The sequence below is a fragment of the Bubalus bubalis genome, chromosome 9, assembly GCF_019923935.1.
Source record: "Bubalus bubalis isolate 160015118507 breed Murrah chromosome 9, NDDB_SH_1, whole genome shotgun sequence".
In the NCBI taxonomy this organism is placed as follows: domain Eukaryota; kingdom Metazoa; phylum Chordata; class Mammalia; order Artiodactyla; family Bovidae; genus Bubalus; species Bubalus bubalis.
Genome location: NC_059165.1, coordinates 98,420,518 through 98,444,336, shown reverse-complemented (window position 1 = coordinate 98,444,336; position 23,819 = coordinate 98,420,518). Strand labels below are relative to the sequence as shown.

Genomic DNA, 23,819 nt, shown 5'->3' with positions numbered 1-23,819 from the left:
GGGTAGAAGCCATGTAAAAAGTAAAAACAAGTGAGGGTGAAGCATATATGATAGAAAGCATAAGAAACACCCATCTCTCCAATCAGGACAAAGTCCCAAACCTTGACCTTGACTCAGCCCAGCCCCTACCAAACTCTTCATCCTTCACCCACTGCTTCCGCCAATCCCTGCTCTCCCCACCAGGCACGACTGCTCCTCAAACACCTCCGGGCCTTTGCACACACCGTTTCAAATCGTCTGTCCCCCTCCCGCCGCCCCCTTTATTTTTTCTGCCTTACTGACTTCCAAGAGGTCTTTGTAGATACTGGATACAAGTTCTTAAATATTTTCTCCTCGTGTGCCAATTATGACTACTGTTGCCACTATTCATTATTCTTACTATCATTGAAGGGTATGGGCTCAACTCTGTCAGGGCCAGCGACGCCATTTCAAGGAGCTTCTGGTTTTGGAGCGCAGATAACTGATTCAAGGTGGTAATTACATCAGCTTTTTTCAGAAAGGGCAGTAGGTCGTAATCAAATGACAGCAAAAGTCAGAATTTTTTATTGGCAAGATTTCTTTGGGCTGAGCAGATGAAAAATGAACTGAAACATACGAATGAACACATGGTGCAAGGTATTCCGCCGCTCACCTTGTGCCCTGGTGCCTCCTCACACATGCGCACACGCGAGCACAGAAACCACCGGCTCTTCCCGGCTGTGCCTTCTGCGCGCGAACCACCGGCTCTTCCCGACTGTGCGGGCTGCGCGCGCAGCGCCTGGACAGCCCAACCGACACTTAACGGCCGCTCCGGCCGCGCTGCGCGCGCAAGTTCGCTAAAAGAGGCAGGGCCCAAGGTTCGCGCCGCTACGCATGCGTGGGGGCGGAGCGTTCAGGGGGCGGAGCCAGCGTTGCGCAGAGGGCACGAACGAGAAGGCGGGAAAAGACGGAATGGAGCGACAGGGAGTACGCTGCACTTATTTCCTTCGCGCGGGCGGCGGGCTGACAGGCAGGGAACGGCAGCGATCTTGGGCTTCCCCGACGAACCCGAGGCCGGCCGCTTGTCTCCTGCCATACAGGCCGCTCCTCGCCCGGCTGGGCCCCGATTTCCTGACTGACCTCCCGGGCTCTGACTAACCGTGTGACTGACGCGCTGACAGCCCTGGCCAGAAGGACCTACTTCCACCCATGGCGCGTGTCAGGAGTAGGGTAGAGAAAGACTCAGACACCCACGCACCGCACCCGTTTCTCTTCTTTTTCTCCTACTTCTCTCTCCTCGAAGGACTCGAGCCGACTTACACACCAATTAGGAGCCCAGGCACCCTAGCACCCCAGCAGGAGACCCAGGCCTCACCCCGTCCCCTCCAGGTCTCCCCACCTCAGTCCTCCTGTGCTCCAGGCACAGGGTCCCCCCGGTCCACGCCCCCGTCCTCGTGGTGCCCATCCCAGCCCCGCCCATCTCTCCTGCAGGTCCACAGCATGCCGCAGCAGCACCCAGAGGTGCTCAGGGTTGAAGGGGAGGGAGGAGGGGGACCTGACCACTTCCTCCCCTCCCTCCCTCCTTTGACCTCTCAAGCGCTAGCTGTGCTCACAGGTGGACATGCCCCACGTAGAGTTCAAGGACCAGGAGCCACAGCTGCTGGGGGAGAACCAGGAACAGCAGCAGGGTGAGGAGACCCGCGATGAGGAGGCTTGTCAAGGGCCAGCTAGGTGAGGAAGAACCCGGTCTATCGGACCCAAACAGACCCTTGAGTCCCTCATTTACCCTTTTCTTCTTCCAGACCCTTCCATTGTCTGCTCTTGGTGCATTTGTTGCACATACTCGTCCACAATCTCCCATGTGCCTGGGATGGAAACACTGGAGACACAGTGATGCCAAAATCTTGGCTCTGTGCACTGATGCTGAACAGAAATACAGAGAGTTATGGAGGAGAAATTTCTTTGCCAGACAAAGAGGGAACACAGTAGATTAGCACCTCAAGAACTCTGCCCCCCCCCCCCTCCTGGGGGAAGGTCTTATAGACAGGGTTTGTGGTCAGGGTAGGTGATGCGGATCAATGTAATGACAGGCTTGCATTGTTCTGAGGGGGTGATGGTGAGGGAAGTAGGAGTCAGCATCAACCTTCAAGTCCAGCTGATCTGGGGTCTACCAGTTTGTGGGCAGCCTACCATCATTAATCATCAGCTTCTTCTACCTGGAAGGGATATCAGTATCTGCAGAAATAGCTCAAAGATATTGTGTATATCCCCTGGTGGGGAAATAGGACTTTGGCCCAAGGCTACTTTTGACTGTTTCTCCCAGGTCTCCCATCCCTTCCTTTCCCTAACAACTGTTTGAATCAGCCCATTGGAACTCAGGGAAGCATGGAGGCTGAGTGAATGTTGTTTCCTGTAATCAAAAGAAACAGGGGCCACAGAAAGGTCTTAAGCCCAGGAGCCCCACAGGGCCCTTCACGGTATCAATAGCATTGAGCTGACATTCTAGGATAAAGTCTATAAACTCAGAAATATATGGTAGTCAGGGGATGCTGAGTGTTCTGGGGAAAAAAATAGGGAGAGTGTGGCAGATGGCCAGTTTAGATTAGAGGCTCAGGGAAGGCTTCATGGAGGAGATGATAAGAGAACCATGAGGGTAGGGAGGACTACATTCCAGGCCAAGAAACAGCAGCTGCAAAGGCCCTAAGGGAGGATTGTGCTGCAGCAAGCATGGGTAAGAGGGAAATAATAAGAGATACAGTTAGACAGGTGATGGGACTTTGGGTGATAGTTACCCATGAAAAGATGTGGAATTAGAGGAGCGACAGGAATTGACTACTGCAGGGTGAGGCGTTTTTTTTTTTTTTTTTTTTTTTTGGCGAGGGGGAATGGGCTGTGGCGTGTGGGATCTTAGTTCCCTGACCAGGGATGGGACCTGAGCCTCCTACAATGGAAGCATGGAGTCTTAACCACTGGACCACCAGGGAAGTTCCAGGATTATTGTTAATAAACTTTTATTAGGACAGGGCTGCTTCTCCAGAAGCTACCCAGACCATATGGCCTGCAAAATGGAAGTGTTCCTGTCTGGCCCTTTTACGAAGTGTAGTCCACTGGGCTTCTCTTGTAGCTCAATCAGTAAAGAATCTGCCTGCAGTCCAGGAGACCTGGGGCCTGGGGTTCGATTCCTGGGTCAGGAAGATCCCTGGAGAAGGAAATGGCAACCCACTCCAGTATTTTTGCTTGGAGAATCCCATGGATAGAGGACCCTGGCAGGCTACAGTCCATGGGGTCACAAGAGTCGGACATAGTGACTAAACCACCATAGTCCATTGGACTAAAGTTTTAAAAGCCTTCCTCTGGCTGCTGAGTAGAGAATAGATTATCAAAGGCTGGATTGAAAGCAGGGAGGCCAGTGATAAGGCAACTGGAATAATTTAGGTGCAAAATGACTGTGACTTCACCTAGGGTAGATCCATGGAGGTGATGAGAAGTAGTCAAATTTTGGCTAGATTTAAGAAGATAAAACTAACAGAAATTGTGATTTTGGAGCAAGAAAAAGAGCAGTGTTACAGATTACTTTAAAAAGACATTCTTGTCTTGCACATTTATTCACCAGATATTTATCAAGGGTCTCCTTTTCCCAAACCCTGTTTTAGATGCTGAGGATACAATAGTGAACAAATCAGAATTCCTACTCTCTTGGAGCTGACTTCTTTTCACCTATTGAACGACATCTTGGTTGCTTTTAAGTTTCAGCAGTTATGCTTCCAAGTTTTATCAATTTAGTTGTTTATGTAGTTACAGTAAACATTTGTGTGCAGGTTTTGTGTAGATGTAAATTTTCAACTCCTTTGGGTAAATACCAAGGAGCACAATTGCTAGATCATATGGTAAGAATATTTTTAGTTTTGAAAGAAACGGCCAAAATGTCTTCCAAAGTGGCTGAACCATTTTGCATTCCTGTTTTCAGTGAATGAGTGTTCCTGTTGTTCTACATCCTCACCAGCATTTGGTGTTGTCAGTGTTTTAGGTTTCCCCATTCTAATGGTGGTAGCATTGTTATGTTGATTTGAAACTTCATTATGAAGTATGAAGTTAAACATCTTTCCATATGCTTATTTGACATCTGCACAACTTTTGGTATGGTGTCCAGATCTTTGACTGTTTTTAAATTGGATGTTTCTTTCTTTTTTTTTTTTTGATTATTTGTTTATTGCTGAGTTTCATGAGTTCTTTGAATATTTTGGATGTCAGGCCTTTATCAGATTTGCAGGGTTTTTTTTTTAAGTCTTATTTTTTGTCTTTAAAAAATAATGTTATTTATTTATTTATTTATTTAGGTTATGCTGGGTCATATTTGCTCTGTGGGCTTTTCTCTAGTTGTGGTGCCCAGGCTTCTCATTGTGGTGACTTCTCTTGGTGTGGAGCATGGGCTTGAGGGCGTGCAGACTTCAGTAGTTACAGCATGTGGGCTCAGTAGTTGTGGTGTACAGGCTTAGTTGCCCCAAGGCATGTGGAATCTTCCCAGACCAGGGATCAAACCTATGTCTCCTGCACTGGCAGGCAATTCTTTACCACTGAGCCACCAGGGAAGCTCCAGGTTTGTGTTCTTTAAAGATTTGCCCCAGTCTGTGACGGGTCTTTTCATTCTCTTAATGGTGTCTTTTACAGAGTAGAAGTATTAAATTTTAATGAAGTCCAATTTACCAATTCTTTGTTTTGATATTGTGTCTAAGAAGTCACCACCAATGCCAAAGTCACTTATATTTTCCCCTATGATGTCTTATAGGAGTTTTATAGTTTTGTGTTTTACATTTCAGTTCAGTTCAGTCACTCAGTAGTGTCCGACTCTTTGTGACCCCATGGACTGCAGCATGCCAGGCTTCCCTGTCCATCCCCAACTCCTGGAGCTTGCTCAAACTCATGTCCATCCAGTCGGTGATGCCATCCAACCATCTCATCCTCTGTCGTCCCCTTCTCCTCCCACCTTCAGTCGTTCCCAGCATCAGGGTCTTTTCAAATGAGTCAGTTCTTCACATCACGTGGCCAAAGTATTGGAGTTTCAGCTTCAACATCAGTCCTTCCAATGAATATTCAGGAATGATTTCCTTTAGGATGGACTGGTTGGATCTCCTTGCAGTCCAAGGGACCCTCAAGAGTCTTCTCCAACACCACAGTTCAAAAGCATCAATTCTTCTGCGCTCAGCTTTCTTTATAGCCCAACTCTCACATCCATACATGACTACTGGAAAAACCATAACTTTGACTAGATGGAACTTTGTTGGCAAAGTGATGTCTCTGCTTTTGAATGTGCCGTCTAGGTTGGTCATAGCTTTTCTTCCAAGGAGCAAGTGTCTTTTAATTTCATGGCTGCAGTCACCATCTGCAGTGATTTTGGAGCCCCCAAAAATAGTCTGTCACTGTTTCCATTGTTTCCCCATTTGCCATGAAGTGATGGGACCAGATGCCATGATCTTAGTTTCCTGAATGTTGAGTTTTAAGTCAACTTTTTCACTCTCCTCTTTCACTTTCATCAAGAGACTCTTTAGTTCTTCTTCACTTTCTGCCATAGTTTTACGTTTAGGGCTATGATATCTGTTTTGAGAAAATTTTTGTGAAAGGTGCAAGATCTGTGTCTAACTTCACTTTTTTTGCATGTGTATGTCTAATTGTTACAACTCCATTTGTTGAAAAGATTCTCCTCTCCGCTGAATTTTCTTTGTTCCTTTGTCAAAGATAAGTTGACTACACGTGTGTGGGTCTATTTCTGGGCTCTAGTCTGTTCCACTGGTCTATTTTATATTCTTTCACTGGTATCACATCAAGTAGCATCAGTCCTCCCACTTTCATTCTTCTTCAATATTGTGTTGACTATGTTGAGTCTATTGCCAAGCTGACTTTCTAAAAGTCATGACCAACCTAGACAGCATATTAAAAGAAGAAAAGCTATGACCAACCTAGACAGCATATTAAAAAGAGACATCACCTTGCTGACAAAGATCCGTGTAGTCAGAGCTATAGTTTTTCCTGTAGTCACATATGGATGTGAGAGTTGGACCATAAAGAAGGCTGAGCACCAAAGAATTGATGCTTTCAAACTGTGGTGCTGGAGAAGACTCTTGAGAGTCCCTTGGACAGAAAGGAGATCAAACTAGTCAGTTCTAAAGGAAATCAACCCTGAATATTTATTGGAAGGACTGATGCTGGAGCTGAAGCTCCAGTACTTTGGCCACCTGATGTGAAGAACTGACTCACTGGAAAAGACCCTGATGCTGGGAAAGATTGAAGGCAAGAGGAGAAGGGGATAACGGAGGATGAGATGGTTGGATGGCATCACCAACTCAATGAACATGAGCCTGAGCAAGCTCAGGGAGTTGGTGATGAACAGGGAAGCCTGGCATGCTGCAGTCCATAAGGTTGCAAAGAGTTGGACATGACTGAGCAACTGAACTGAACTTTCTAAAAGATAATTTTTTTAATGTCATTTCAATTGGTGGCAAGTGCTGTAAAGAAACAAAACTGAGAAGGAGCAACTAGAGTGATAGGGAGTTTGGAATAGTTGATCTCTAAGGAGGTCACATAAGGAGGAGCCAGCCAGGAGGCGTCCAGAGGCCCATACATTCCAAGCAGAGGGAGCTGCAAGTCTCTGAGATAGGGACAGGGAAGGCCAGTGTGTCAGGCTTCGTGATTGGTGATAGTGATACCCTGGTTACATTGGACAGACAGGCTCATACATTCTCAGTGCTTCCATCTGATAAAAAAAGGCATTTATTGAACAAGCACTGACATGAAAGAGGTCAGGTTGCTGGGAAAACATATCCTCTGTAATCATGCATGTGTGTGTTCATTCAGTCATGTCTGACTCTTTGCGACCCCATGGACTGTAGCCCATCAGGCTCCTCTGTCCATGGGATTCTCCAGGCAATTATACTGGAGTGGGTTGCCATGTTCTCCTCCAAGAGATCTTCCTGAAACATGGATTGAACCTGCATCTCCTATGTCTCCTGTATTGGCAGGCGGGTTCTTTACCACTAGTGCCACCTGGCAAGCCCATGTCCTTCCTAGTCCCTGGCAACAATTCTACTTTCTATCTCTACAATTTGCCTCTGCTGGATATTTCATATAAATGAAATCATACAATTGTGTGATCCTTTGTGACTGGCTTCTTTCACCGAGCATAATGTCTTCAGGATTCATCCATGTTGTAACATGTATCAGAACTTCATTCCTCTATATAGCTGAATAATATTCTAAACTATGGATGTACCACATTTTATTTATCCACTCATCAGCTGTTGGAAATTTAGATTGTTTCTGTTCTTTGGTTCTTGTGAATAAGGCTGCTGTGAATATCCATGTATAAGTTTTTGTTTCTGTTAGGTAGATACCAAGGTGGGGAATGGCTGAAATCAGAGAAGTGACATGCTCAGGTTCCTGTTATAAAAAGACACCAGCTGTTCTGTGAAGAATGGGTGGGAGGGGGTGGGAGTGGACCTGGGAGATAGGTGGGAGGCTTCTGCAGGATGTCTAGCAGGGCAGATGGAGAGAAAATTGAGTGGGGTGGGGGGGGGCGGTTCATTTATTGAGGCATGAGAAAAGGGATGAGCTGACGAGGTCTCCCAGCTGCAGTGTGCTAGAGCCTGGAGCTCGCTCCTACCAGCAGGAGCCAGTTCTACACTCTCTTCCCAGCCTGGCATTTAGCGACTTCATGTTGGTATCTTGAAATTGGCTATAGTGGGAGTCTGTGCACCATGAAAGTTGAATACTACAAATCAAGGTTTCCCCTGCCTCTAGAGAGCCAGTTGCTAAATGCTTACCAGCACAGAAAGGGCTGCCTGCTTTCTGGCTCGAGGTGGTTTGGTTTCCAACTGGCAGAGGCACGAGTTGCATTCTGCCCTTGCTGAGTTTGAAGTGGCCAGAGACATACACAATCTTAGAATCAGGATTGCTGGGAGAAATATCAATAACCTCAGATATGCAGATGATACCACCCTTGTGGCAGAAGGCAAAGAAGAACTAAAGAGCCTCTTGATCAAAGTGAAAGAGGAGAGTCAAAAAGTTGGTTTAAAACTCAACATTCAGAAAACTAAGGTCATGGTATCCAGTCCCATCAGTTTATGACAAATAGATGGAGAATCAATAGAAACAGTGAGAGACTTTATCTTTTTGGGCTCCAAGATCACTGCAGATGGTGACTGCAGCCATGAAATTAAGACACTTGCTCCTTGGAAGAAAAGCTATGACCAGCCTAGACAGCATATAAAAAAGCAGAGACATTACTTTGCCAACAAAGGTCCATCTAGTCAAAGTTAATGGTTTTACAAGTAGTCATGTGTGGATGTGAGAGTTGAACTATAAAGAAAGCTGAGCGCAGAAGAATTGATGCTTTTGAACTGTGGTGTTGGAGAAGACTCTTGAGAGTCCCTTGGACTGCAAGGAGATCCAACCAGTCCATCCTAAAGGAAATCATTCCTGAATATTCATTGGAAGGACTGATGCTGAAGCTGAAACTCCAATAATTTGGCCACCTGATGCGAAGAACTGACTGATTTGAAAAGACCCTGATGCTGGGAAAGATTGAAAGCTGGAGGAGAAGGGGATGACAGAGGATGAGATGGTTGGATGGCATCACCGACTGGATGGACATGAGTTTGAGCAAGCTCCAGGAGTTAGTGATGGACAGGGAGGCCTGGTGTGCTGCAGTCCATAGAGTCACAGAGTCGGACATGACTAGCGACTGAACTGAACTGAGAGACACACGCATGAATAAGTCTAGGACAGGGTTGGACTTTCTGACCGAGCACTCAGGATGGGTGGGGCCGGGGGCCAGAGAGATGGCGCTGTGGGAGTCACTGTTTCCATGAAGGAGCTCACCTGGGAATAGAATGAGGCTCAGGACAGGGCCGCTGAGGACTGTAGGCAGAAAGCCAGCTTCCTCTTGCCTCCCAGAGGCCTCAGTTGTAAAACAGAGCACAGTGTGGAATGGTTTCCAAGTGTGTGCTATTTATTGGAGACCAGAAAAAAGAAAGAGAACTAGTTTGTTTGATAACACCTTCCTGCAAATAGTATGTTTAGATGGTGATCTAAGTGGTGAGGAGACACAGACAATTGCAAATCATTGAGACTTTGAGGAGTTCTAAAAGAGCTTTGGGTTGAGAAACATGGATTAGAACCAACGTAAGGGCCAGTTAACAGATCCCTCAGCAGACTGTCAGTGACATGATTAAAATGTGAACACATTTCACGAGAGATGAGCAGAGGGTGAAAGGAGTGGGCTCTGCAGCTTCAATCAAACCTTCCCCTTTCCTGGCTGTGCTTCAGCAAAACATCATTTTGCCAAAGTGCCAGAGATGCTGTTGTGTTCCTCCTTGAATGTTTGATTAGCTCACCTCCCCTCCCGGGACCACCGCCTGCGGTGGTCGTAAGTGGCTGGCGAATTGTTTACTTGTGTATCTGTTAGAGGCCCGTGGAGGGAGGGCCCCCACCAGCAGGGGGCTCTGGCTCTCACGCCTGCCAATCACAGCTTTACCTGGAGCGAACAGATGGTCTCTTTGCTTAGACCCATTTCCTCCACCGTTCCTGGGCCTCCTGCCAGCGTGGGCCCTGCTCGGAAACTAGGTCCTAATCCTCAAAGCTGAATTAGGGACTCCTTAGGACAGACCATCATAGATGAGCATAGGGATGTGTTCACAACCCCCACCCCTGCCCCCCACTGCCCCACCCTGAGCGCAGGCAGCCTGCTCTGTTGGGCCCACTTCCAGTCCCTGGCCTCCATCCAGGGTTGGGCAACAGAAGCAGGCCTGAGAACCAGGGAAGCCAGTGGAGAGGACACGGTGTGTTTTGTTTATTAAAGTTAATTGGTGAATGCAGGCCCAGAGAAGCCTATGATTCATTAGCGTCCTGATTAATATGCAGCTGCTGAGTATTAAGAAAAATGAAATGGAAAGGAATAAAACCCCAAAGGGGAGGTTGGGGAAAATCAAGATGCTCTCTGCAGACATCTGATGCAGGCCTTTGTCCCACCACGAAATTTGAATGAGCCGATTTCAAGTGATTTTTCACCATTTGTGTAGCTGCCACGGAGACGGGTTCCAGCTTCATCCCTTGAGCCTGAGAAAGGAGCGACTTTGAACAGTTAGCAGCTCAAGCAGGTCATGAGCAATGACACAAAAAAGAAACACCTGGTTCTCTCATTGATTTTAATTTCAGAGCCCTTATACAGTGGGGACAACAAAGCAACTGCGGGTACAAAGTGCCTTAAGAGCAAGAATGTTACATCCGTCTCAGATGGTTATTCTTTCATTTAGGTGTTCAGGAAACAGTGGTGATGCCTCTGGAATGAATACAATGCACTCTCTGCCCAGAGTGCATAGGGCGCCTGGAGGGAATTGAGCGTACAAACTGGCAGTGTTGTGATTAGTAAGTGATGGTGAGGTAGGGGTGCTCTGAATGCTGTATCATGAAGTTGACAGAAAAGAAAAGTCATTTCAGGCAAAGGCTAATGGATTTGGTGAAATTGTGGAAGGTTCCAAATTGCTGGGAGTGGAGGGTGAAAAGAGAAGATGGAGGCCTTTCCACAGCCCTGGAAAGCCTTGTGTGCTGTACTAGGGAATTTACTTGATCCTGCAGCTGGGGGTGGGAGGCGGGGGTGTCTTGTAGGCTGTGGAGCAGAAATGGGATTTCTGATTGTGGTTCAAAGGGCCCTAAGGCCCAAGTAGGAACAGTAGGTATAGGGTTGCAAATGGTTGGTGGGAAAGAGATGATAGATTTGGGAGAAATTAGGAGGTGGAAATGAAAGGATTTTGTGACAGGATTCTTTTTAAATTAGTTTATTTTAGGTTGTGCTGGGTCTTTGTTGCTTCACACAGGCTTTCTCTAGTTGTGGATAGCAGAGGCTACTCTTGTGCTTGGCCTTCTCCTGTGTTGGAGCATGGGCTTTAGGTGAGCGGATTCAGTAGTTGTGGCCCTGGGGCTTTGTTGCCCTAGGGCAGGAGGGATCTTCCAGGGATCAAACCCTTGTCCCCTGCATTGGCAGGCAGATTCTTAGGCACTGGAGCACCAGGCTAGTCTGATTTTGTGATGGGATTTGTTTCTGTTGGGTTTTTTTTTTTTTTAATCTTTTCGTTTTTAAGAAATTTTATGTATTTATTTATGGCTGCACTGGGTCTTCGGTGCTTCATGCAGGCTTTCTCTAGTTGCAGTGAGCAAGGGCTACTGTTGGTGTGGAGCTGTGGCTTCTCTTGTTGTGGATCACAGGCTCTAGGGTATGTGGGCTTCAGTAGTTGAGGCGCAGGAGCTTAGTTGCCCCATGGCATGTAAGATCTTCCAGAACCAGGGGTCAAAGTCATGTCCCCTGCATTGGCAGATTCTTAACCATCTGACCACCAGAGAAGTCTGATTTTGTGAGGGGATTTGGAAGGACAGAGAGAAGCCAGGCTCCAGGGTGGCTGCCAAGTTTCTGGCTTGGGTACCAGGTGACTTTTGGTGTTCTTCAATGACAGGAGGAGGGTGGACAACTTTGAGTTGGTGTGCAAATTTGGAGAAGTTTGAAATGCCTCTGGAACAGCCAAGTGGAGAGGGCCTAGGGGTAGTCAGGTACCTTACTGGGAGCTCAGAGGAGAGGCGTGGGTTGGGGGTAAGTTTGGGAAACATGGGAGTGTGGATGGTAATAAAAGCCCTTCCTAATCACTCATTCATTTATTCGATGCACTATTACTATTCTTCCCATGAGAGGCAGGTCAAGAGGACAGCAAAACCTTTTTTTACAGGGATGCCCCAGGGAGCCTTTAGTTGGTCTTTGTTTTCTATCAGTAAGGTTTTGCTATAAAATATCTGCCTTGATCAGAGGCACACCTTCTCGGGTGTGCCTGAACACAGAGCATCTGTGACAGATGCTCTGAACACAAGCGTCTGGCTCTGCAGGCAGATGAACTTGCATGCGCTGTGTAATGCCAGAATAGGGAGGACTAGATCAGTGTCCTTCATTCACTCGTTTGTTCACTCGTATGAGTGGAGGACTCAAAATGTGCTGGATGCTGGGAATGCAGAGATAAATGGGGAGATAAGAGCGGCATCAGAGACAAGCGCACAGTGGTAGAGATAGGCACGGGGTCATAGGCGGCGCTTCAAAAGAGGCATCAGGGGCTTCCCTGGTACCTCAGTGGTTAAGAATCTGCGTGCCAACGCAGGGGACACGGGTTCAATCCCTGGTCCAGGAAGATCCCACATGTCAGGGAACAACTCAGCCCATGTGCCACAACTACTGAGCCCACATACCACAAGTGTTGAAGCCCGAGTGCCTAGAGCTTGTGTTCTGCAATAAGAGAAGCCACCACAATGGGAAACCCACACACCACAACTAGAGAGTAGCCCCTGGTCATTGCAGCTAGAGAAAGTACGTGCAGCAGCAAAGAGCACAGCCAAAAATAAAAAAATTTTAAAAACAAACGAGGTAGTAGCCTAGGCTAGGTCTCACTGTCAGAGAACAAGTGCAAAGGCCCAAGGACAAAAAACCCATCTGGTAAGGAGAACATGAGAACCAGGACACAGCCAGGGGACACAGTCTCAGGCCTGAGGACTTCTGTGTCAATGAGAGCCTGGCCACCCTGGCTGTCATGCACTCAAGTTTCCCTGTGGTTGTATCCTGAGCCAGAAGAAAGAGCTCAAGCAGTTGGAGAAAAGCCAAGAAAAATATTTGTGTGGCGGAAGCATCCAAAAATGAAGATGTGTTTTTCTCAGTAGCTGTGCCTGGCTTGCGGTCATGGCTTTATGGTTGTGTGTGAACTGGTGTGTGGAAGAGCTGCTGTGTTGGCACCTCCGAGTCTCAGCCATTCAGAGCTGGAAGCACCTCAGGGTGAGAAGGAAAACGAGAACTTCGGAGGAAACGGCCCAGGCTGGGGGTCAGGCCAGCTGGGTGCCACACCCAGCTCTGCACAGACTAGGGATCCTGAGAAAGTGACACAGTCGTGCTGAGCCTGTGTCCTCAGCGATGAGGTAAAGACAATGGGGACAGACACCAGAGTGTGGTTGTGAAGGTGCAGCAAGATGAAGCGGGTACCTTAGCATGGGGCAGGGCAGAGAAAACAAAAAAAATGGCCACAAAAAGAAAAGCATCTTACCTTAAACCCTTTATCTTTCTTTAAAAAAAAGATTTATTTATTTTTTGGCCGTGGTGGGTCTTCATTGCTGCATGAAGGCTTTCTCTAGTTGCAGTGAGTAGGGGCTACTCTCTAGTTGTGGTGTGTGGGTTTCCCATTGCAGTGGCTTCTTTTGTAGCAGAGCACCGGCTCTAGGGTGCACGGGCCTCCATAGTTGCAGCTCTTGGACTCTAGAGCACAGGCTCAATAGTTGTGGCCCTCAGGCTTAGTTGTTTGACAACATATGTGATCAAACTGGTGTTCCCCAGCATTGCCAAACTGATTCTTAATTACTGGGCCACCAGGGAAGCCCTTTAAACATTTTATCTTAATTTAAAACACCAATGGATCTGTTGATCAGATCACAACTTTTTTTTTTTTTGCATAAACCTCATTCATATGCATTACCGACAATTTCCACTTTTGTGTTTTTATTTCTTTTACCGTCTTTTCTTTTAACTGTGCCAGGTCTTAGTTGTGGCTCTCAGAATCTTTCGTTGCAGCATGTGGGATCTATCAATAGTTCCCTGACCAGGGAACAAACCCAGCAATGCGCATTGGGAGCACCGAGTCTTAAAAACACTGGGCCACCAGGGAAGTCCCCCACTTTTGTTTTTCTAAAGCAGAGCAAAAACTTACAGGCCTTGACAAAGCAATCTGTATGCAAAATACTTATAAATTTTTCTGCTCTTGGCCCTGATATATCGTTTTGCCCACACTTGATTTAATAGTTGTATTTTATTAGGTTCACCTTTGTTCATTCTATTTAGCTTTTTTAGACAGCTGACCTTTTTTCACCATTTCACTAACTATGCATTTAGTCGAATTGCATAATTATAGTCACATGTACAGTACTAGTACTACCTCCTAAGTGGCACTAGTGGTGAAGAACTTGCCTGCCAATGAAAGAGACGTAGAGACATGAGCTGGATCCCTGGGTCAGGAAGATCCTCTAGAGGAGGGCGTGGCAACCCACTCCAGTATTCTTGCCTGGAGAATCCCATGGACAGAGGAGCCTGGCAGGCTACAGTCCATGGGTCGCAAAGAGTCAGACATGACTGAAGTGACTTAGCACACACAATGTGGAACAAACTCTTCTGGGGGTATTTTTTTAATGTTTTTATTAAATTATTTTTGGCTACACTGGGTCTTGGTTGCTGTGCACAGGCTTTCTCTAACTGTGGAGAGGGAGGGCTACTTTCTAGCTGTGGTTCAAGGACTTATCTTGGTGGCTTCTCTTGTTGCGGAGCTCAGGCTCTAGTGTGTGTGGGCTTCAGTTGTTGTGTGCATGGGCTCTAGAGCCCAGGCTCAGTAGTTGTGGTGCACAGGCTTAGTTGCTCCACAGAACGTGGAATCCTCTCAGAGCAGGGATTGAACCCATGTCCCCCTGCATTGGTAGGCCGACTCTTAAGCTGTCCCTTCCCCTCAGGGGCAGGGGAGGGGAGGGGGTGTGAATGAAATAAACAAGTGTCACCAACAGGAAACACGAGATGCAGGTTCTCCTCCCACCACAGGGCTAATTCAGATCAGCCACTTTCAGGAAAGTTTGGTGCTGATCTCAAGTTTCCTATACTTTCAGAAGTCAGGTTTCTAGCCCCTCTGTCGCCACCTCCAGTGCCAACCGCCAGCTGATGATGCTGGAAGGAAAGTCAGGACCCTACTTTTCCTCTCTGGACTCGAGCATCGACATGCTGAAGAAGAGGGCCCAGGAGCTGATAGAAAACATCAACGAGAGCAGACAGAAGGACCATGCCCTCATGACCAACTTCAGAGACAGCCTCAAGATCAAGGTGACTGATTCCCCCCACATACTGCAGAAGCCCAGGGAAAGGGAGGGGGTGTTCCTTATGTGAAACATAAAGGGGGAGGCAATGAACTGCTGTCATGTTCCCCACATGTTCTAGACAGTTTGTGTATGGCACCTGATTTCACCCTTAGAGCAATCCTGCAGAGAAGAGCTTGGACCATATTGCAGACGGGCAAAGTAAGGTTTGGAAATGATTTGCCTGAGTGAGAGAGCCAGGATGAGAAGCCAAGATTCACCTGTATCACAGACTAGCCCCTTACCTTCATGCTGGGCTAATGGCTGTGGCAGGAGGGGACTGAGGCATAACCTGAGTTATCACACCCACTTGTCCTCCAGAAGTCACATGATTTGGGAAAGTGAAAGTCCCTGAGCATGCCTGGGGCTTATGTCTAACAAAACCTAATATTATGTTCAGGTCTGTTATTAATAGTTGTCCCCGATGCTTCTTCAGAATGTGTCCTGTAAGTCAGACAACTTGTGAATTCCACACATCATCTCTCAATGACAGGCTGACTTCCTCCCTCAGCCGCATTCCTACCTACCTGGTATATAGCAAATTTAGAGAAAAATATAACATAGCAGGAAAAAAAAGATAAAAATATTCAGATGATACCATCACCCAGAGGCCACTTTGTTGCATGTTTTCCTCTAGTCTCTGTTCTAGATACTTACCTCCTAACCTGGCTGAGCAAAATTATATACATAATTTTGCACCTTTCTTTTTAAAAAGAAAAATGATCTGGGATAAGGTTACACTAATACATATATATATTATAAGTAATATATAATTATATATTACATAATTATATATGTATAATTTAATATAACTATATAATTATGTTATATATAAATTTTATATATATTATAGAATTATATATTATATATCAATTATATAATTATAATTATAGTTATAATCACAAATATATAATTATAGATTATATAATATATAATTATATATGTAATATATAATAATATAATACATATATGTAATATATATATGTAAAGTCGCATTCTTCTACTTTGTTTGACATAAACTTTTACTGTGTCTTGAATCATGTTTTTAATCACTTTTTGAAGATGAATCAAGTTGAAAATATTTCTCATAAAAAAAAAGAAAAATTTAACATAGGCCTTTTCACTGCCAGTCACCAGAGTTGTTTTTACCACTTTTATAAGATAAACTGCAGAAATCCTAAAGAGCCAGTCAGAAAAAATGTCTCTTGACGCCTCTTGTTTGATTTTCTAAGAGCATCTCTTATTCTTTCAAAGGTTTCAGACCTGACAGAGAAGCTCGAGGAGAGGATGTATCAGATTTATAATCACCACAACAAGATCATCCAGGAAAAGCTCCAAGAGTTCACCCAAAAGATGGCAAAGATCAGTCACCTGGAAACAGAGCTCAAACAAGTGTGCCACACCGTGGAAACTGTGTACAAAGACCTTTGTGTCCAGCCTGAGGTATGAGAGTTGTAGGGGCTAAAATGAAAGTAAATGTCAGCAGGGACTTCCCTGGCTGTCCAATGGTTAAGACTCCATGATCCCAATGCAGGGGGCACGGGTTCAGTCCCTGGTGAGGAAACTAAGATCCCACATGCCATGAGGTATGGCCAGAAAAAAAAAAAAGTTTTAAAGTAAATATCAACAGAGAGCAAGGATTTTAGTATCGCCAGGCCCTAAACCCCACAGGAGCCACTGTCTGCAAAGGCCCCAGTGCTCTGGCCACCCTACGCATGGCCCCACGCGCCTGTACGTGGTGTGTCCGAACTAAAGCCAGACTGTTATTTCCTACACTGTGTGTCCACTCTGTGGTGGGTGACAAAAAGGACAAAGTCCCCTTTGCTCTCAGCCCCGAGCCCTGGCAGTGCCCACCTGGGTTTATTTATTACAGCCAAGCCCAAGACTCCGACATGGCCCAGATCACTTCTGGGCTGGGGAAATCCCTGCTGGGTCCCAATATGCCTCACAGCCCTTTCACGTGTTCCTTTTTCCTGTTACTGGTTACCAGAAAATGTGATCCAACACGGTGGGGTCAGACATGCACACTCTTTATTATTCTCTCTCTTTACCCCTCATTCTGCTCCAGCGTCCAGCGTAAGGCACTTGCCCCCAGATGGGAGGGTCAGAGGGTGCAGAGTGAATGCTTGCCGTGTGGATGGAGCAGTTCACTTAGACACTGGTGGGTCTCACAAGTTGCTTCCCTGCTCCCCTGTCGAGGAGCCTCTGTTCCAAGGCAGGTAGAGTCCATGCCTGTCCATGGTCAAAACTGGATTGAGACACTCAGTACAGAAAGTCCCATCTTCTCTTTAGGGAACACATCTGAATGACTTCAAAAGGGAAATTTTGATATTTAAAAATCAGTGTCTCTCACTTCCCACCAGAAGAACTGGCTCCATCTGCCACCTCTCCAACTAAGCTCCAAGCCCTGTGTCTCCCTGGAGAGGGGTTTGGTGCCATCTGGGCTCCCAGGTGAAGTGGGTTCACTTGCTGGCCACGAACGCCTGGATCCCTGTGATAGCCCTTCCGAGGATCAGAGCATGGATATCATGAGTACCTGGACAAATAAATGCAGAGTCAGTTTGCAGTCTGAACAGCTCACAATTTCCCTTTATTTTATTTTTTTAATTTTGCTTATTTATTTTGGATGTGCCACATGGCATGTGGGATCTTAGTTCCCCAACCAGGGATCTTAATTCCCTGACTGTGTCCCTTGCAGTGGAAGCGCAGAGTCCTAACCACTGGCCCACCAGGGAAATCCTGCACAAATTGCTTTTAAAGTCAATCTTCCTGTCCCCCCACAGGCTACTACTCTGGAAGAAGAACAGATTCACAAAGATGGCGAATGCTGACAGCTACCAGGAGAGTCACTCTTAGTGACAGCCACCAAGGAAGGCCACCGTTTGGGCCATGCTGAGAAAATTGTTTTTCAGAGTTCTGCAATGCTTCTTTGGCAAAAACAAACAAAACCCAACCGAGGCTCTTTGTGCCAGGCCTCAAAGCACAGCAAGTCCAGCCCCCACCACGGGCCCAGCTTTGGTACTCTCCCAGATTCACCCCACCCCAACCCCACAGTTGATTAAATGTTTGATTTTCAACCCAGCCATGCTTTCTTTCCGCAGAGGTAGAAAGAGCTAATGAGCTCTGCGGGAAATGGATCAGGCCCTTTCTTACCCGAAGGAGGGACAGGAAAGCAAACATCGGACAATTAATTGCCTGTCCCAGCTGATCCCTGCCCCCCTCATCCTGGAGCCACTGCCCCAAGCCACACATCCCACATCCCATCCCACATCCACAAAGGGAACACTCTACAGCCCTCCATGTTCTCATCTGTTCTTCCTTAGCTTCCCAAGGCAGAAACCGGAGACTATGCCCTCCCTTTTATGGAGCAAAATAATTCTCTTTTCTTCCTAAAGTGCAAATCTGATCCCGCCCCTCCCCTGCATAAAACTACCCGGAGGTCCCCTCAGCTTGTCCTCAGGGTCCCTGTCATGCCTGTAGAATCCCCGACCCCTCCCTTTTGCCGTCTGGAATGCCCCACTCAGACAGCACTGGACGCTACTTCCGTCTCTGCCCAGGGAACTACACCTCCCTCAAGGCTTCATATGGTTCCACTTTCTCCCTCAGAGACTGAGTCCTGTTACAGCTCCCTCTAGTCTGCGTGGCTCACACTAGAATTACACATCTCTCTTCTTTTTTTCATCCACACCTTGGCTTGTGGGATCTTTGTTCCCCAGCCAAGGACTAAACCCAGGCCACCGCAGTGGACACGCCAAGTCCTAACTACGGGGCCATCAGGGAAGTCCCCACACCTTTTTTCTTTTTAATTATCTTTTTCTATGTCTGTCTTCCTACGAGGCAAGGGGTTCTTGGCCCCACGGGAGTCACAACCAGTTACCAGGTGCAAACACCACAGCCTGCCAATGATTTACCGTTTTTCTTTTTCGCATGTAAAATGGAGTGCTGATTCCTGTGCGTAGCTGCACACTTACCTCCTTGAATTCGCCAGCCCACTGGGTGTTGTACCATTTGGGGATGCCCGAGGAAGCCGTAAGCGGGCTTGGGAACATCCCTCCTCGAGCATGACGGGGGAAAGGACTGGGAGTGTGTATTTCCATGGTCCCCCTGTGGGCCACTCCAGATGCGGGACCAAGGGGGGGACTTGCCCACATCATGCTGCCAACTGGTGCCAAACAGCTGACAGCAGGAGCTGAGCCTGCTGCCCCTGCCCCTCCTTGCTGTCCCCTTTCCCAGATGTGAGGCCACTGTGAACCTCCCCCCCCACACCCCAGGAGTCCAGCCCCCACCTTCATAGGTGTTCACAGACTCCAGGTTCATGACATGCCGGATCACGTGATACTCATCAGAAATCCCATTCCCCCCCAGCATGTCTCGGGCCTGGCGAGCAATGTCCAGGGCCTTCCCACAGTTATTCCTCTTCAGCAAAGAGACCATTTCCGGGGCGGCCCTGGAAACAGCACAGACGTCACAAACACTGGGTTACAAAGAGCTGACCCTGCTCTGGGCACCCAGGCATCCCTACCCCCCAGGCAAAGCCAGCCGGGAGAAGGGTTACATCACAGCAGCGGACATGGCTCCCGGTGAGAGAGAGGTAGGCAGGGCGGGGTCCCCAGGGGCCACCAGGCAGGAAGGTCCTCTCTCCAAGGCCCAACCACCACGCCTGGAAGAGGCACTGGGTCCTCCTGCCATAGCTGCCTGCCCCTTCCCACACACAGAGCCCCTACTTGTCTTGATCCTTCAAGCGGCCGAGCTGCAGGCAGGCATGAAGGCCCAATGTGATCTCAGTGAGCATGTCCGCCAGCTTTTTCTGAATCAGTTGGTTCTTGGCCAGTGGGACACCAAACTGGATCCTATGCAGGCAAGGTCAAGGCAAATCTTACAGAGGAAGGCACCCCCCAGACCTATCCTAGGGCCTTTCCAGGCTGCCCCAGAGTGAGCTGTGTCCCCACTCAGCTCACCCTGGCCCTGCTGTTGACTGAGCCCCTCTTTGCTCAGAAGGACTTCTTCGGCCAATTCACAGAGCAGGGAACTTAGGTCTGGTGGCTGGGCGCCAAGGGTGGAGGGGTAAGTGATGGAGCCCGAGCCTCCCGCCCCACACCCCTGGGCGTTGTCATGTAGCCCCCACACACCTGTCCAGAGTGTACTGCCGGGCCGTGTGCAAACAGAACTCAGCGGCTCCAAGCACACCCCATGTGATGCCATAGCGGGCGTTGTTTAGGCAGCCGAAGGGACCCTGTAGGGTTGAGACAGGGCCTCAGCCCCACCAACAGATGAGAGAACCTGTAGAGAACTATTAAGTGCCCCCTCCCCAGACACCCCTGATACGCAGTCAGTGTCAACCAGGGAGACTCAGGACGACTGTTGAAGTCACACATGGCTTTGGCATCAGAGCCAACAATGCACATAGGGTTTCGCTTCTTGCCTACTCACTCTTGGTTTTCATACAGTTCTCCCCAGTCCAAGATCTGGACAGGAGGCTCAGATCTAGGGTCTGAGGTAAAGAGACAGGAAGATGCCCATGCAAGCAGAATTAAGTTGGTTCAGGCCTCTATGCGTCCCAGGCCAAGCCAGCTTGAGTAAGATGGTCACCAAAATGGGGCGGTTTTGGGTTTCCCTTGTGGCTCAGTGGTAAAGAATCCACCTGCCAATGCAGGAGATACAGGTTTGCTCTCTGGTCCAGGAAGATCCCACATGCCACAGAGCAACAAGCCAGTGTGCAACTGTTGAACTGTGCTCTAGAACCCGGGCACCACAACTACAGAAGCCTACACACCGCAACTAGAGAGTAGCCCCCGCTCACTGCAATTAGACAAAAAACGAACACCCAGCACAGCTAAAAATTAAAAAGGAGAGGGGGGCAGTTTCAGCACACATCAGTGAGCCAGGCAGGGCCTCTCCAAGTCACTACTGTTTGGCTCCATGGGTATCTCTTCCCCAGCTGGGTCCCTCGCAAGGGGCCTGCCCAAGAAAAGAGAAGCAGCAGGTGACTTGCTATCAGTTCCCAAGGTGGCTGCTGCTTACCGCCAGACCAGACACCCCGGGCAGCACATTCTCCTCTGGCACCTCCACATCATCCATAATAATCATCCCTGTGGATGATGCCCGCAGAGAGAACTTGCCCTCAATCCTGGGGGTTGAGAGGCCCCGCATCCCCTTCTCCAGCAGGAAGCCCCGAATGCAGCTATCCTCACACCGAGCCCATACTATCAGCAAGTCGGCCACAGGCGAGTTGGTGATCCTGGAGGCGGGACAGGTAGTGAGGGGTCTGGCCATCACCCACTGCCCCTGCCCACCTGCCTGAGGACCCCAGGCTCCCGCCTCACCAGGTCTTGGACCCGTTGAGGATGTAGCTCCTGCTGGATGGGTTGTGGCGGGCTCTGGTCTCCATGCCACTAGGGTCACTCCCGTGGTTGGGCTCTGTGAGCCCAAAGCAGCCCAGCAGCTCCCCCTTGGCTGCAGGCATGAGATGAGATCATGAGGCTGCCGGTCCCCCATCCAATCCCTCTACTGAAAACTGCGGGCCTTTCCACTGAGCCAGGCCAAGACAGACCTGGCCCTGCCCTTACGGCACTCCCAGGTGGTGGGGGGAACAGATATTTCACCCAGGTCATAGTCACAATGCCATAATGGGGGGAGGTCCAAACAGGAGTGGGGAAGGGGTTGGCTAAACTGTCTTGAAGGGCACTGAAAAGGAGTTAAGCAGGAAGAGGTATGCAGAAGAGCAGTCCTGGCAGTGAGACCAGGATGTGCAAAAGTCCAGGGGCACAACTGAGAATTCCAAGCTGCTGAGTCCAACTGCAAAGGAGCAGTCAAGGGGATAGTCAGAGATGAGCTGGAAAGGTCAGCAGAGGCCTGCCCACGTGGGGTCTTGTGGATCCAGTTGGGAAGTTAAGACTTTAAACTTTTAAAGTTTAAAGTTAGACTTTAAACTTTTAAAGTTTAAAGTTAGACTCTAAACTTTGGGCTGCAATGGGGAGCAGAGAAAGCAAATCACAGGGGATATAATGGTGGTGAGAAAGGGGCAGAGTCAAGAGAGACCTAGGAGAATCAGATGTGGGGTGGGGTCCAGGGTCTGGCAGGGGGCCTGAGCGGCCATTGGCAATACCCTTAGAGGTGAGAACACAAAGCAGGCCTGAGCGACAGCCCTGGCCCTGCATTTCAGATCACTGGGACTATCTTCTGTCCACCAGGCTCCCCAGGCGGCTACTCACCCAGCCGGGGCAGGTACTTCTGCTTCTGCTCCTCGCTGCCATACGCATAGATAGGGTACATGACAAGGGAAGACTGGACACTCATTGCTGACCTGTAGCCGCTGTCCACTCGCTCCAGCTCTCGGGCCAGGAGCCCGTAGGCCACCGATGAGACTCCAGCACAGCTATACCCTGGGGGGGTGGGGGGGGGTGGAATGGGCCAGGGTTGGGTGGGGAGGGGAGAGAAATAGAACAATGTGGAACAAAGCCCTGCCCACTTGAGACCAGTGATTCCTGTTGCCCAAGAGACAGAGCCCCATAGGAGCATCCAAGGAGAGGGCACCAAGCTGGCTCTAGCTTGAGGGTTTATTAATTTCATCCCCACAGCCGCTTCAGAGACTTAACAGCCTCTCTTTGCAGACTGGGAAACTAGGCTCAGGGAAAGAAAGGGGCTTTTCAAGACACAGTGGAAGGCTGCAGAGTATGGAGAGAAATGTGTCCTTACCTTGGATTGTGGGGCCCAGCATACCGAGCTCCCCCATCTCTGAGATGATCTCCCGGTGAAAAACTGCAAAGGGATAGATGCCCCAACTTCAGGCCCAGCCTTAGCCCTCTGGAGCACTAGCCCAGAGCCAGAGGTGCTCTAAAGCCCAGCCAGAGCAGGCAGAGCTGGTGTGCATGATGGAGGGTGCAGGTTCAGGTGGCAGTGGGAGCTCCAGAGTGCCCACCCGCCTGCCTGAGCACCTTCGTTGCGATTGGCCAGCAGGATGCGGGGCATGAGGCGCTCCTGGCAGTAGGTGCGGAAGGTGTCCCTGATGAGGATCTCATCTGCTGTCAGCTGCTCCTCCAGCAACAGGGGGTCCCTCCAGTCAAACTCAGGCCGCGAAGCTGGGCGGGGTTGGAGGGAGTGGGACTCTACTCAGCCCTGTCCACCCGACCACCACGCCCTCCTCTCCCCGAGAATCCTCAGCCCCACCCCTCAACCCTCAACTAATGTCGGCTGCAGACAGGACTGGCAAAGAGGTCTTTCTGGGGAAACTCACTGCCTCAGCGCCTCTGGCCCTGGCCACGGCCCTGCCTCCCCGCCTGGGCAGCCCTCGGATTCTGGGACAGAACCCATCGGGGACAGACAGACAGTTGGACGAGGGGACTGTTGGACGAGGGGCGCAGACGCACGGCACAACCAGGGGTCCTTACGCTTGGCCGATCGACTCTGGGTCTTCTCGCCTTTCTCTGCAAACATAGGACGGGAAAAATCACCCCGAAAAAGCTCCCGAGCCTCAAGTTTGTCCCTCCCCATTCCACCCCAGGTCCAGCACTGACCGGTCTGCGCTGTCGCCGAGCTCCATGAACGAAAGACTCGTAGGCCGGGTCCGCGGTTCAGTAGCCGCGCGTAGACGCCTCTCAGGGCCATATGGGCAGCGAGCGGGCAAGCAGAACAATCACAGCCGACCTGGAGAATTGGAGGCGTCTGAGCAGGGCGGCTCCCACCAAGTGCCCTGGCCCTTTGCACCCTTCGCCCCTCTCGCGAATCCTCACCTGGAGCCTCCGGGTTCACTGCACAGGCCACAGGCCATAGAACGAGACTTTCGACCTCCGGTGGGGATGGGCGGGACAGAGGCTAAATGGGGCTTGTCATTGGTTCGTCCTAGGAACGTGCTCTTTCACGGCTCTGCCTTTTAAAGGGGCTACGGCAGCCTTGCAGGTGGAAGCGGC

At 49.1% G+C, this 23,819-nt stretch overlaps 2 protein-coding genes across 11 annotated transcripts; one reads left to right on the top strand and one right to left on the bottom strand.

Annotated features, from left to right (window-relative positions):
- Positions 1 to 790: 790 nt before the first annotated feature.
- Positions 791 to 17,990, top strand: SYCE2 (synaptonemal complex central element protein 2). Of its 9 annotated transcripts, none has more exons than XM_044948199.1 (5): positions 791 to 945; positions 1,556 to 1,689; positions 14,707 to 14,881; positions 16,168 to 16,356; positions 17,697 to 17,990. In XM_044948199.1, exons 2-5 carry the CDS (start codon positions 1,580 to 1,582, stop codon positions 17,742 to 17,744), a joined length of 522 nt encoding a protein of 173 aa, XP_044804134.1. In that variant the 5' UTR covers positions 791 to 945; positions 1,556 to 1,579; the 3' UTR covers positions 17,745 to 17,990. The 9 variants fall into 9 exon arrangements, with proteins under 9 accessions (XP_044804134.1, XP_044804133.1, XP_006041623.1 ...); XM_044948198.1 differs by having other exon boundaries at positions 14,674 to 14,881; XM_006041561.3 differs by having other exon boundaries at positions 792 to 945; positions 14,671 to 14,881.
- GCDH (glutaryl-CoA dehydrogenase) lies at positions 16,928 to 23,819 on the bottom strand. Of its 2 annotated transcripts, XM_006041557.4 has the most exons (12): positions 23,643 to 23,819; positions 23,427 to 23,556; positions 23,301 to 23,336; positions 22,848 to 22,991; positions 22,609 to 22,671; positions 22,125 to 22,295; positions 21,237 to 21,366; positions 20,935 to 21,151; positions 20,043 to 20,146; positions 19,638 to 19,763; positions 19,200 to 19,360; positions 16,928 to 17,449 (listed from the first exon to the last, which is right to left on the bottom strand). In XM_006041557.4, the coding sequence occupies exons 2-12, from the start codon at positions 23,515 to 23,517 to the stop codon at positions 17,376 to 17,378; spliced, it is 1,317 nt and encodes a 438-aa protein (XP_006041619.3). In that variant the 5' UTR covers positions 23,518 to 23,556; positions 23,643 to 23,819; the 3' UTR covers positions 16,928 to 17,375. The 2 variants fall into 2 exon arrangements, with proteins under 2 accessions (XP_006041619.3, XP_045022661.1); XM_045166726.1 differs by lacking the exons at positions 23,301 to 23,336; positions 23,427 to 23,556; positions 23,643 to 23,819 and adding an exon at positions 23,147 to 23,294.